A 14,357-nucleotide genomic window follows, 5' to 3' on the forward strand; every position below is an offset into this window, starting at 1 on the left:
GAGGCAGTTAAAGGGAATGCGTCATTGGCAACACAGCAACAGCAGCTCATCTCCGCATTTGGACAGGACATGAGGCACACCAGTGAGTGCAAACATTACTGAAGCACACAGCAAGCTCACTTACTTAAGATGTGCACCATCACATGTAAAGAAATGGGCACTGTGTGTCCCTTTAGAGTCTACTGTAGTGAAGAAACGATCCAGATTGTGCAATAAAACATTCTTCATCTTACTGAGGGGGAAATGTAGTCCATGTTGACTTGATCTGAACTTGGATTTAGTTTGTGTCAATGATATGCTGAACATCTATAATTTGTGTATGTAGAGAAGTTATATATATATATATATATATATATATATATATATATATATATATATATATATATATATATATATGAAATGCATTGAAAACAAATGATAAGAGAAGGTGTTAGAGATCTCCCATTTCCGAGAAAGAAAGTGGCTCATTAGGAGAGGATGGGATGTCAGAAGACGGCCAGAACCGGAAGCGGTTAGAGAGAGACGGATGATTCGATGGAGACTTGGGAGACTTTTCTTTGGGCTTGCTTGTGCTTCTCAAAAAGGCAATCTTTTTGCGTTGAGCAGCTAAGTGTTATCACCCAGAGATCCCAAAAGGAAGAAGAAAGGAAGAGAAAAAAAGTAACAGAAATAACTAAAATGTACTTCAAACAACCAAGAGACCAGCTAAACATGAAAATGGACCAATTATTTATTCTACAGCAACTACTAAATCAGGTGAGGGATTAGATGAGAAAATGGTGCAGTCATAGCCAATAGTATCTACGATTATACATACATAGTAAAATCACACATGCAATAGACATGTCTGCTGTTTTTCTCTGTACAGTGGTACCTTGGTTCTGAAACGCCTTGGTTCTCAAATGCCGAAAAACCGGAAGTAAGTGTTCTGATTTTCGAACGTTTTTCAGAAGCTGAACGTCCAATGCAGCTGTCGGCTATTGTTTCCAGGGCACCTGCACCCATCAGAAGCTGCGCCTTGGTTTTCAAACATTTCAGAAGTCTAACGGACTTCTGGAATGAATTAAGTTTGGCGCTTTTGTTTATACTATTTATTTTGTGTTTTTGAGGCTTTTTCGGTAAATTGGTTTTTGTGACTGTGTGGAACCCAGTTCAGCTACTGATTGATTGATTGTTAACATCTACAATACTTTCTTATTTATTTTATAGTACAGTACATTGATTATTGTTTTCATTTTATGGATCAATGGTCTCGTTACATAGTAAAATTCATGTTAAATTACTGTTTTTGAGGTTGTTTTTAAAAGTCTGGAATGGATTAATCCGTTTTGCATTACTTTGTATGGGAAAGTGTGCCTTGGTTTTGGAATGCTTTGGTTTTGGAACAGACTTCCGGAACAGATTAAGTTTGAGAACTAAGGTACCACTCTACTGCAGGTTAAAAATACCACTGCGTAATTGCAGGCCAAGCCTGCATTTCTAAATCATTCAGGGGCATATGCTTTTACTTTTTGCAGCATCTCTTACAGAATTTGTAAATGAGAAAGGACACAGTGCATTCCCCATTTCATGAGCTGCATCTAAGTGGTTCTTGATCCAGGAGAGATGCCTATTAATGGCTTGTGGTTCAGCTCTGGCTGCAACTTGTGGTTAGTGAGCCCACAAGCTCAGGCACGGACAACACACTAAGCCAAATCATGGCTTAGTTCGGCATGATACAAGAGTGAGAGAAACCAAGGAGAAGTAAAGTAGTTATGAGCTCCTCGCTGGGAACCTGTACATTATTTTTGTGTTCCTCGTAAGCCATAACTTGACTTACTGGGTTGTGTGAACCAGCATGTGTACTATGGTCACACATTTACCATTATAATTAAGGTCTACATCAGGCATCCCCAAACTGCGGCCCCCCAGATGTTTTGGCCTACAACTCCCATGATCCCTAGCTAACAGGACCAGTGGTCAGGAATGATGGGAACTGTAGTCCAAAACATCTGGAGGGCCAAAGTTTGGGGGTGCCTGGTCTACATTAAGATTTCGCATCATTCCCCCCCCCCCACGTGTATACATTGCAAGGTGCAACTAAGTAAGGCACATTTGAACACAATGGGACTTTAGCACAAGGTTAAGCACTTAAATTCCACAAGTTACAAATGGAATTGAGGCCTAACTTCCTCTGGATTAAGTCCCGGCTAGTTAATATCATGCACCTTCCATCTCTCCCAATGTGTCACATGGGTGGCACACACAGTTTCTTTAGAAAATATTTGAACAGCATAAAGAAAAGTTGTCAAAAGTTTTCATAAGAATTTCATTGAATGCTCATGTTTTCTTCCTGCTCTTTAATAAATGCCAGCCTTTTCCAATAATACTGAAAATTGCTTTTACCTCTAAGTCAATTATTATTAGTTGCATTTTAGTGTAACATACTCTACTTTCTTACTGACAAACAGCTGGTTATAAAATGAAAAGTATCAACCAACACCATGTGTCGCTTGAAATCACTACCAACCCTTCCCACTTTTCTTACTCTGTCTCTGTGCGACCATTTATTTCCTAATTACTCCCTCTGCTGTTAAGAGATGGACCACACCTTCAGAGTGTATCAAATGTCATAGTAAATTACACTATATGGTGGAACCTTTATATATTCTTTATATATTTTGGACAGCATGAACTGAAAAATCCCCATCCATTAATTTTGAAACAGTACTTGATAGATCTCACGCAATCAACTCAGAAAACATGTTGAGATGCCGTTAAAAAACCCAGACATCTGTAAGAATCTGATAAATTCAGAGAACTATTATGTCTAATAGGACATGTGACAGTAATACTATTAGTATTCAGTAATCCAAAATAAATTTATTTACTATAAACCATCTTTCAGTCATAATGCCTCTCAAAGCAGTTTAAAATAAGAACAAAACTGAAGATGAAGTAAATAATAATAATAATAATCATCATCATCATCTAAAAACCACTAGACAAGAAGTCTAATGTAACGGCAGCAATGGCAGGACAACCAAACCACAGCATCAGAATTAGCAAAACCTTCAAACAGAAGCAGCAGCAAAAGAAAAACTTTGCTCCATCTACATGCTGATAGCTCAGTAAAAACGTTTAATGTTTCACACTGCCCTCCCCAGAAAACAGACTGTGCCTGATGAACCTCCAAATAGTAGGGAGGGTTTTTTGTTTTTTTGTTTTTAAGGTCCCCAAACTAAAAACTCTGCTCCTTATTGAACAGGAGTAGGGAACCAGTGGCTCTTCAGACATGTTTGGACTCCAGCTCCATAACTATAGCCATCATGGCCAATGGTCAGGGGTGATGGGAGTTCCGTATCTGCATTGTTGAGGCTCCACAACTCACAGTAGTCAGGGCTTCAATGGCAGAGCTTAATACGCTGGAAAATGGTTTATCAGCCGTATACTGACCCCTGTTGCAACTTCTAAGTTTGATAAGCAATGGCTGCAACCTCAATGTAACATGTGCTTAAAAAGCAAATCAACATTCAGTCCCAAGAAAAAACTGTTTAGCAACCCTGTATAAATAAGTACAAACTCATTTTCAGAGGTAGCTCCAGAGTGGTGAACTGGGACATCGCTGCAACAGCAAAACCAACCTCACTTTGTATGGAGCACCCAAGAACACCACGCAGCACAGCATAATTCTCAATCTGTGCTTGCAGTTAAAGGAGCCCACTTCCCAAAGAATGGGACTCTGCATACTTCTCCCTGCTTCTGCTGGTTGTGTATTGTGTGTGTGTGTGTGTGTGTGTGTGTGTGTGTGTGTTGGGGCAGGGAATAAAGAGCCCCCCCAATCCCTCTAGGTTCTCTCACCAGCCATTAACCCCAATCTCCTCTTCCCTTCATGCGACTCTTGACTGCCCACCTTCTTTTCAGTAAGCATAGGCTCAAGATTATGCTTGTTAGCTCTGCTTTGCCAGTGTGCTCAGCAAAAAGTAAGAGGGAGCTAGATGTTCTGTAGATTCTTGCCTCCAACTGGGAACCCTGTACCAATGAACTTCCTAATCACACATACAGGCTTTATGCACCTACAGAGATCCAGGTATACTCACGCTTTTTGAAACCTTCCACTGAATGTACAGAGATAGTGGTCAGTAGGTGCGACCCCACTGGGGAATCCCATGTTGACTGAATGTGTGAATGGAAAGCGACAACATGTTCAAACTTACCTTCTGAGCACAACACCCACTCCCCTATCATGTTGTCTATGAAACAGGTGAGAGATCATCACCTCTGTGGAACCAGAAGGTATCACTATTCTCTCGATTTCTACCATCTCCACAAGGTGGTCTCCTTGTCTACCCTTCCTCATGAAAGTGCATTTAAAATAGCCCACTAAAAACAGATATGCTTCACTGTAATTTCCCACTTCATTTCAGTGGCATTCAGAAATGCTCAGCCGTGGCTGAATTGCACCCTTTATTTTTATTTTTTTCTTAGCTAGCTAACCTTGCCAGCACCAACAGACCAGCAGTTGATTAACTATCCATTAAGTGCAACACCACCTACCTTTCCCCACAGGTCCATTATTCTGCTCTCTGCCTTCCACTGAGCCAGACTCTGCGGAGGTGTTCTCCAGATTCTCCTGCTGCTTGGGCAGCTGAGAAGGTGATGGTGACCCGGCTGTGTCTGTGCTTTCTGAGTGCCACGGAGGGCTCTCTACTGAGGATTTCAACCGTTCTCTTGTAGCTTCTTTCTTTGGCTTCATGAGTTTAACCAAGGCTCTAGCTCCTATCCAGTGGTTTTTCCTGTTATTGAGGGAAGAAGCAGCAATCATTTTGTTTCATGTTTTTAGCACAGGAAGATGACATTCCCCAACTCAATAAAAGTTGGGCTGCATTTTGCCAGAGGATTTAAAAACCAAACACTGGGCAAAGACCCTGCATGGAGTTTTCACATAATAATAATAATAATATAATAATAATAATAATAATTATAATAATAATAATTTATTATTTATACCCCACCCATCTGGCTGGGTTTCCGCAGCCACTCTGTGGGGCTTCCAACAAAGTATTAAAATACAATGGTCTGTAAAACATTAAAAGCTTCCTTAAACATGAACAAACATCCCGTGCTTTCCCCCACCCCCTCTTATGAGGACATTTTCCGATTCCATTCATTAAAAACCCTTCTGGGAGAAAGATGGGGACTTAACACTGTACCTGCTCACTGCTGAGATACATACAGACACCAGCGCCCTTATCTATGAGCCTTACATAGCAGGCGTGGTGAACCTTCATTCCACAGGCTGAATGTGGCTCTCTCGGCCTCTCTATCTCGCCCTTGGGACCCACCCCAGGTCACTACCCTCCACTGGCACCTTCCTCAAGTGCTTTTGCCTGTCTGTTGCATGTGCTAGAACTGCGCATCTTGCTGGCCTGAATGGAGGGTGGAGAAAAGTGGTCTGTGTGGTGTCCATAGCTGCCAAGTCTCCCGTATTCCCTGGGAAATCCCCGTTTTTCCAGCTGTTCCTAGCTGAAAAAACGGATTTTTTTGTTTCCCCCCGGTTTATTCTGGCGAGGTGGCCATTTTGGAACTGGGCGGAGCATGCTCAGAAGTGACTTTTGATGCTGCTCTGCCCAGTTCCAAAATGGCTGCAGTGTGACTTCTGGCGCGGCGGCCATTTTGGAACTGGGCAAAGCAGCATCAAAAGTCACTTCTGAGCATGCTCCGCCCAGTTCCAAAATGGCGGCAGCGCTACTACCGGCTCAGTCCCTTATTTCTCCAACAGCAACTTGGCAGGTATGGTGGTGTCTAAAGATCTTTGGCTTTTGCGTGGCAAATGTAGCTTACTGTAGAAAGTAAGAGTTGCATCTGTAGCTTCACTCACTTTTGCTTCTGGCCCTAGTCATCAGTGGCATGCAGCCTCGGGCTGAAAAACACCCCCACCCTTGCCTTATCAACAATGACTATCTGTGGCATCCACACATGATGAAACCTGCAAGGTGTGACCAACCCCCCAACCCCAATATCTTCCCTAAGAGGAAATGCCCATGCCTCAATAAATAGCATTTCTAGACTGCAAGAACTGTCAGTAAGTGGCCGCCTTTCCAAACACAAAGGGGTGATATACAAGTTGCCCTCGCACACTTAAGGGGCATCTTTCTGCCTAGGACAGGACTGCCTGTGTGCCATTTAAGCTTGAGAAAACTTACTTTTTTGGAGCTGGATCATAAAACTTATACTGATCCATTATTTTCTCCTCCAGCTTTTCTTTGTGTCTCCTTAATGCATTCAGTTTATCACTGTTGAAAAACCAAAGCGGCAGGGAAAACAACAACACATTAGCACTTAGAGGGTTCTACTTGCTAGGAATTGAGTAGAATAAATAATTCAACTCTCACAAAGCCCGTGTCCCCGAGGGCAGGATTTTGAGCGATGAAAAGCCCTTCTGAGAAAGTACCTATCACACAGAAGTAATTAGCTTCATGATTAAGCACGTCAGCAGTCTAGTTGGTAGAGCAACCACCACCAAAAAACTGAGGCACAAAAAACCAACAAGGAGGATTTTAAAATGCTTGCAGTCCTTGGGGGAAAAAAGTGCTGGTTTTGTTTTGTTTTTGGAATGTGTGAGCTAAACTATCTAGGTAGATTAAGTCAAAATCAGTTCAATACAATCATAACAAGTTCATGGCAGGATTTAATGACCACACAATATGTCTGGGCCTCTAGACAATGTAGTTAGATGCCTGGATAGTAGAGGGCTGTTACCATGTCTGCTAAAAGTTTAGGGATCAGCCAGTACCACGTGAAATAGAACCTCACACCTTCATACCTGCAGCTTGTCCCAACAAATTTTACATAACTTACCAGTTACAGGTAGGTAGCCGTGTTGGTCTGAGTCGAAACAAAATAAAAAAAATCCTTCAGTAGCACCTTAAAGACCAACTACGGTAAGTTTTAATTTTGGTATGAGCTTTCGTGTGCATGCACACTTCGTCAGATACACTGAAACAGAAGCCACCAGACCCTTATGTATATTAGGAGGGTGGGGGGTGATCGGAATGGGTGATGGGCTGATAGGAGTGGTAAACCTGCTGATGACTGTTAACGACTGTTAATGACTGCAATTGGTCTTGCGGGGGGGGGAAGCAAGGGGTGAGGTGCTAAGGAAAGCTTGATCATGTATAATGAGATAAGAATCCTATGTCTTTGTTCATTCCAGGTGGCTCCATGGTTTTAAGCTTGCTAATGAGTTGCAATTCAGCAACTTCTCTTTCCAGTCTGTTTCTGAAATTTTTCTGTAATAAAACAGCTGCTTTGAGATCTGGTATAGAATGTCCTGGGAGATTGAAGTGTTCTCCTACTGGTTTCTCTGTCTTGTGATTCCTGATGTCAGATTTATGTCCATTTATCCTTTGGCATAGGGTTTGGCCTGTTTGTCCAATATAGAGAGCTGAAGGGCACTGTTGGCATTTGATGGCATACACAATGTTAGAAGATGAGCAATTAAATAGTCCTGAGATTGTATGTTGGATGTTGTTGGGGCCAGTAATGATGTTGTCCGGGTGTATGTGGCAGCAAAGTTGGCATCTGGGTTTATTGCAGGCTCTGGTACCAGTGTCCATGTTAAGTCTGGTGGTTGTATTATTGTGGGTGAGGAGTTGTTTAAGATTGGGTGGCTGTCTGTAGGCAATGAAAGGTCTTCCTCCCAGAGCTTGAGAAAGAGAGCTGTCATTGTCCAGGAGAGGTTGTAACTTACCAGGTGCATCATTCAATCTGTCATATATCAGGTAAGCACATTTGGCACTTTAAAAAACCCAAAAACTACCTTTATGTACGCATCAACCTGTTATATACACTACAAGTGCACGAAACAAGACTGCTGCTCCAGCTGTTGCCTGCTATGACTCATTCAAGAGTACCTGGGGATACCCTCCAAAAGTTTGTTTCAGGTGCACTTAAAAGCTTGCGTGCACCAGGCAAGTCTCAGGACTTGACCCCCCCCCCCCCCGTGTCTTGTTGCAAATTGCTTTTGCAACTTTCCAAAGTTTCAGGCACAGGTTGAGACAAAGCCTGGGAGGCTGCTCTTCATGGTCCAGGGGAAATCTGAATTATACATAGAGGCTAATACAAGACAGCACATCATGAGGATTATCTGTGATAATTGGCGACATCACTAGTTAAGTATTTATATCTTGCACTTCTTAAACCAATTACTTGGCATCAGTGTGTCCTGCATAGTTGCGCTATATATTGAGAAATAATAATGATAAATTGCAGCATTCCTCCCAAAGAAACCCAGGATGGCAAAATATCCCCTTTTAAAAAACAATTAATGTTGTTGTTTAGTCGTGTCCGACTCTTCGTGACCCCCATGGACCAGAGCACGCCAGGCACTCCTGTCTTCCACTGCCTCCCGCAGTTTGGTCAGACTCATGTTGGTAGCTTCGAGAAGGGCTTTGCACACTGATACCAACACCTCGAACTGGGTGTGGTAACTCACCCTGCAGTCAATACAGTGCTTTTAGGAAATAACTCTCTGCAGCTTGCATCTACTTTCACACCCTAGCATCAGGTAGCTCAAGTGCAGGAGCAGGAATCTATGCAATACTTAAGCTGTGTAAAATGATCACCCAGTTGCTCAGAAGCTTTTTAAATTGACTTTTGGCTGTGCTAATGTGGCCCAAGGGACACAGATATGCCCTTGGATTTCTCCACGCATCCTTACCGCCACACTTCCATAACAGTCTCACTGACAACATGATAAATAAGGGGAGGGGAGTCTTACATATATTGCTTCTGTTCTTCATGATACTGCTCTTTGCTCTCCATGTTCTGCTCCAACAGCATTTGGTTCTGTTGACTCAGCATCTGGATCTGACTCAGGAGATGATGGTTCTCTTCTTCCAAGTTTCCTTTTAGACGAGCCAGAAGCTATTCAGCAGAAACATCACAGGTGAAGTTCCTCTACCTGCACATGCCTATTCACCATTAATAAAAACGGCACCGAGTCAAGGGTCCTTTGTACCCTAAAGCTCACCAACTACTTTGGCCATTAGGTAACCCAAGTGCCAAACCACTGCCACCAGTGCTAAAATGCACGTGCATAAGTATGTCTCACTCAAATAAATTACTGGCCGTTTGCTGCATTTATATTGTGGTGGCCTATTGCTTTCATTGCAATCATTCGTTGATTTTAACTGGAAGTGAAAGGAGGCATGGCAGGCTGCATGACCCAGCTTGGATGATGCTGAAACCCTAACAAAGTAAGGTGGGGGAGGCTTTCAAGTAAAAGCTGAAGGCATGGAAGAGGTTAGCTCCCCAACTCCATCCTGTTCTCGAGTCCACCCACCTCACTTTTTAAGGATTTGGCAGCAACCAAAGCCTAACATCAGGGTTTCTCCTTCAAATTACTGGCATTTAAGTGCAAGTCAACGCCACTACATTTTGCTCTCTTCGGCTGCATTCTCACATGACGTGGTAAATGATTTACCACAAACACGCTGATAACTCTCACTTCATTTCTCCTTGCTAGCAACAATCCATCTTCCTGGGCTTGGCAGTATGGCTGAACCAGGGATTGTTGTTTGCTTCACTCCAAACAAAGGACAATCCAAAGCCAAGGTTTGTTCTTGGCTTACCAATTGCTTGGAGTGAAAGAAGCCATAACTCCCAGATTGGACATTAACGTCACGCCAAGGATTGTGGTTTGTTGCTCCTGTCTGCACCGTAGAGGAGCAGTGAAGTGGGAGTGATTCGCCATGGCTTACGGTCCTCTGTGAATGAAGCAGCATCTATTTATGGACTGGCGAAGTCTTCCTGATCCCACAATAACCACCTGTATTTCATTGGTCCATAGATCTCACCTCACAGTGGTTGTCCAATTTAGTAAAGGAAATGTCCATGGTCTGGTACTGCTCCTTCAGCTCCTCATAGCTCGCTTGACAGCGGTTCAGCTCTCGCTGGGAGCTATTTAAGGAGATTTTCAGTTCCTTGGTGTGGACGTGAAGCCCCTCGTAGTCTGTTTTGAGCTTGCTGTGCAAGAAATTAGCCCTAAATGGGAAAAGCCAAACATCTCGGTGCTTCACTGTCCAAATCTCCAACAGCAATTTAAACCAGAAATGAACAGTTAAAACCTTGGTCCTGCTGAAGGGTAAGAATACAGTGTTTCTGAATGCTAAACAAAGAGGCAGGTCTATTTCTATTAGCAAATAATTAGTCAAGCATTAGATCTGCTAATAGTAAAATCTGAGAGAGATTACAAATTTCAATGGTACCTCTGTTTTCCAAAAGCAAGGTTTTAATTTAATCCTACTACATTTAAGCACAATTATGCCCTGCCCAAAATAATTACCAGAGCAGCATTTGAGGGTGTGTGTTTTTAATACTGGCATTTTCTAGGCTCATACTCCTGAAAATTTCAGTTGTTCATTCAGTCCTGTGATATATAATATCCTGCACATATCCTGTCCCAAAACTTTTGCCTATGATTAGGGAAGGGGGATATTTCTGGGTGAAAAAAATATACAACATAGACACAGAAAGATGTTAGCATTGTCATCCATGTTAAAATGACAATGGTATACTGTAATAGAAGGCCTATCAAAACATTCCATACCTAAACTATATGCAGTGTACTTGCAAACACTATGTTTTTTACATAGGTAAAAGGTAAAAAAGTAAAGTAACCCTGGATGATTAAGTCCAGTCAAAAGTAACTATGGGGTGCAGTGCTCATCTCGCTTCAAGCTGAGGGAGTCAGCATTTGTCCACAGACAGCTTTTCCGGGTCATGTGGCCAGCATGACTAAACTGCTTCTGGCGCAGGGGAACACTATGATGGAAACCAGAGCGCACGGAAACGCTGTTTGCCTTCCCGCCTCAACGGTACCTATTTATCTACTTGCACTAGTGTGCTTTCAAACTGCTACCGTAGGCTGGCAGAAGCTAGGACAGAGCCACAGGAGCTCACCACCGTTGTGCGGATTCAGCAATCCGATCGGCAAGCCCAAGAGGCTCAGTGGTTTAGACCACAGCGCCACCCGCATTCCTTCACCTTTTACATAGAACTGAGAGGAGAGAGACTTTCTGTAGGCAATGGCTTTTCCACCTTGCCCCACCCTCCAGCCCCGGAAGCCTTTCCCAGACCATGACTTTGAGAGCAGCAGAGGCAGCTGGGAAGAGAGTAGCTCAGGGATAGTTTTTAAAATTAGTTTTATGGGTTGCGTGTCCTTGTTTTTCAATTTGATACTTTTGCAAGGTCTTTGTATGTTTTGTGGTATTTTATGCATTTTTCTTGGTTATACCCTGTTTCTCATATTTTAAGACATACCCATAAAATAAGCCATAGCAGGATTTTTAAGCATTCAAGGAATATAAGCCACACCCTGAAAATAAGACATAGTGATAGGCGCAGCAGCAATGCCAGCCGCGGCAGGAGGAGGAAGAAAAATAAATATAAGACGGTGTCTTATTTTTGGAGAAACACGGTAGATTGGTAATTCTTTATTGTAGCTGATGGGTGTGGACTGTTTAATTTTTAGTTGTTGATGTTTGATTTTGCTGTTTACTGTTGGGTTCTAGTGGATTGTTGATTATTGCTTTATTTGATGTAGGTTGTTTATTTTGAAGTTATTGTGACTTTTTATATAGAATCTGATTGTTACTATTAATGTTTGATGTTCTATTGTTATTTTTATGCGTGTTGGAAGCTACCCAGAGTAGCTAGGGCAACCCAGCCAGATGGGCGGAGTATAAATAAAATTATTACCGTTGTTGTTGTTTTCAATGAGGTGGGCTCAATCACTTGGGCAGAAGTTTGTATACACCCCCAGCAATGAAATGGGATAAACCATGCCATCCCAAAGCAGGGGAAGCTAAGGTGCTGTCCTCCAATGTTAATGAATTCCAACCTGTTGGGAGGGCCATGGGCTGAATGTAGCCCTCTAGGCAGCCCTATCTGGCCAATATTATCTGGAATGTACCACGTTGCCCAGTAACATATAAAAGGGGCTGGCATAATTTCTGAAGATATGTACCTTTCCAGCTCTTCTCTCAGTTTCTGGTTCTCCGCGGTCACTATTGCACTTGCTCTCTTTTCCTGCTGCAGAACATCTTTTTCTGTTTTTAAAACCATTTCCAGCTCCTCCAGTTTGGATTTGTGTTGTATCAAGCCGTTATATCTGCAGGAAAGAAATAAAAGAATGGCTGCTATTTTGTCTTAATGCTTCTCATGATTAAAACATGATTCAGTAAATCGAAATTTATTTTCTCTGTGTCAACAGATTCTGATGGTCTGCTGTAAATTTATGTATTTGCGTAAGCCACAATGCAACCAAGTTAGGAACTTCTCTTGCATCCTCTGTGATTCGGATTGATAAGACCTGAAAGTTCTTATCTGTGGCTGGATAACATCCTTTTTTTGTTTGTTTATTCCATGTACTTAAACCATAAACATTGTAATTTATATATTTGTATACACACACACACAAACATCTGATCAGGGTGGATAAAAATCAATGATTTTTTTAAAAAAATCAAAAAAATCTGATTTTTTTTATTTAAATCAGATTTTTTTTATTTAAATCGATTTTTTTTATTTAAATCGATTTTTTTAAAATAAAATGCTTTTTGAGGAAAATATATTACCATCCAAAGGCTATTCCATCATGAAATAAAGATTAGTTTTTTAATTATGTAGAATAAGGTTGTATATGTTTAATTTTTTGGGTAAATAAATTCCATTAATCCATTCACAATGTCATGCTCTTCCAGAGGTTTTTGTAAGATTATTGGGCAGTTTCTCTGCCTACAAGATGATATCACAGATGCTTGGTTTACTTTAGCAGTTCTCAAAACTGAATTTGACTCAACAGAGATCACATGCCTCTTCTTCACAGCAAAAATGTTATAACATGAACAGAGTTGAGAGAAAAGACCTTAATCCTATTGTTCTACAAACCTATGAATACAGAAACAACCCCTTCAGTGCTAAGTTTCAAGAAGTTCAGTGAATAGAACAGAAACAATATTTTTCTGATTGTTTGGAGTGGACAGTATTTAAGTTTTTCATGTGTAGGCTGGGCTGACAGTCTAAATTTCTTAAAATATATATATATTGTTTTTGTTTAGCCAAATTAGTTAACAAGCATGGATGTTTGTTTAAGCAAATAACATATGCTGTAATGTTATTGTTTCAGTTGAATAAATCTATTTAAATTGTTATTATTAAGGTAATGATTATTTTTCTCCTTCCTAAGTACAACAGTAAAGTTGTCCAAATATGAATGATTAACCTATTAAACTGGGGATAAAAAACTAATATGAAAAGTTGTTATTCTAAAAATCTTCATCTACTTGCATATTAAAGTTATACCAGCAAGAATTGGTGGAGTCTCCTTCTTTGGAGGTCTTTAAGCAGAGGCTTGACAGGCATATGTCAAGAATGCTTTGATGGTGTTTCCTGCTTGGCAGGGGGTTGGAATGGATGGCCCTTGTGGTCTCTTCCAACTCTATGATTCTATGATTCTATGAATTAGTCTTTATGTAGAAAACTATGATTTAAATTACTGACTAGTGATTTAAATCGTGATTTAAATCAAATCCACCCTGCATCTGATACAGGAGAAACTACTGGCACAAAAAATATTTCCAACACAAGTAACTTGAGAAGGTTGCCAACTCATCGGGGGGGGGGGGGGGACAGGCAGATCGGCCTGTTGTGCCTTTAAACAGATGCTTCATCTGCTGAAATCTGCAAGTGATGCTTTTCATTACATGGAAACATCATCTGCTAATATCTGCAGAGCAAACTGCTAAGTAAAGGCTGAGACCAGTTTTTGTGGGTTTTGTCTTTAAAGTTGGCAACCCTTTTTATAACCCCATCCTGCAGTAAATCTCCTAGGGGGGCTTCAGACGTGAATAACCCATTCATTCCAAGGGGCTATGCAAGACCCCCTAACCTTTCTCCAAGATCTTTGTGCTCCAGATCCAAGTTTTTGTGGAGCGCTTTGAGGCAGCTGTGCTGCTTTATCAGCATTTCATATTCTGTCGACTGCCGCTCATGCAGCGAGGCCAGGTGCTCGTGGTCTTGCAGGAGGGACTCGTATTCTGCCTTGAGCTGATCTTTCTGCTTCAACAGATTGTCACATTCGTTCTCCTTGGTCAGCTGCTGGTTTTGGAGTAGAGAGTTTTGGGCCATCAAGGAGGCACTCTGGGAATTTAGGGCTGAGTTCTCCACCTAAAAGTTTCTCAGAGAAACAAGAAAAGTTTCATCAGCACACAGGGGTAAATTATACAAAAGGTGCTCGCATTGCTACACCACTTTGGAACTGAATGCCTGGTAGAGAACCTTTCTCTCATACCCACCTGCTCATATGCGAAGAT

At 41.6% G+C, this 14,357-nt stretch overlaps 1 protein-coding gene across 1 annotated transcript in view; it reads right to left on the minus strand.

The window, feature by feature from the left end:
* Window positions 1–14,357, minus strand: part of CCDC88C (coiled-coil and HOOK domain protein 88C) — a 104,006-nt gene that overhangs the window by 8,258 nt on the left and 81,391 nt on the right. The window contains exons 20-25 of the mRNA XM_060272263.2: window positions 13,934–14,211; window positions 12,011–12,154; window positions 9,840–10,026; window positions 8,762–8,907; window positions 6,186–6,275; window positions 4,537–4,775 (exon numbers count right to left, since the gene is read on the minus strand). Coding sequence (XP_060128246.2) covers window positions 4,537–4,775; window positions 6,186–6,275; window positions 8,762–8,907; window positions 9,840–10,026; window positions 12,011–12,154; window positions 13,934–14,211 — 1,084 coding nt within the window. The remainder of the gene's footprint in view (window positions 1–4,536; window positions 4,776–6,185; window positions 6,276–8,761; window positions 8,908–9,839; window positions 10,027–12,010; window positions 12,155–13,933; window positions 14,212–14,357) is intronic.

The sequence above is a fragment of the Zootoca vivipara genome, chromosome 1, assembly GCF_965207765.1.
Source record: "Zootoca vivipara chromosome 1, rZooViv2.hap1.1, whole genome shotgun sequence".
NCBI lineage: Eukaryota > Metazoa > Chordata > Lepidosauria > Squamata > Lacertidae > Zootoca > Zootoca vivipara.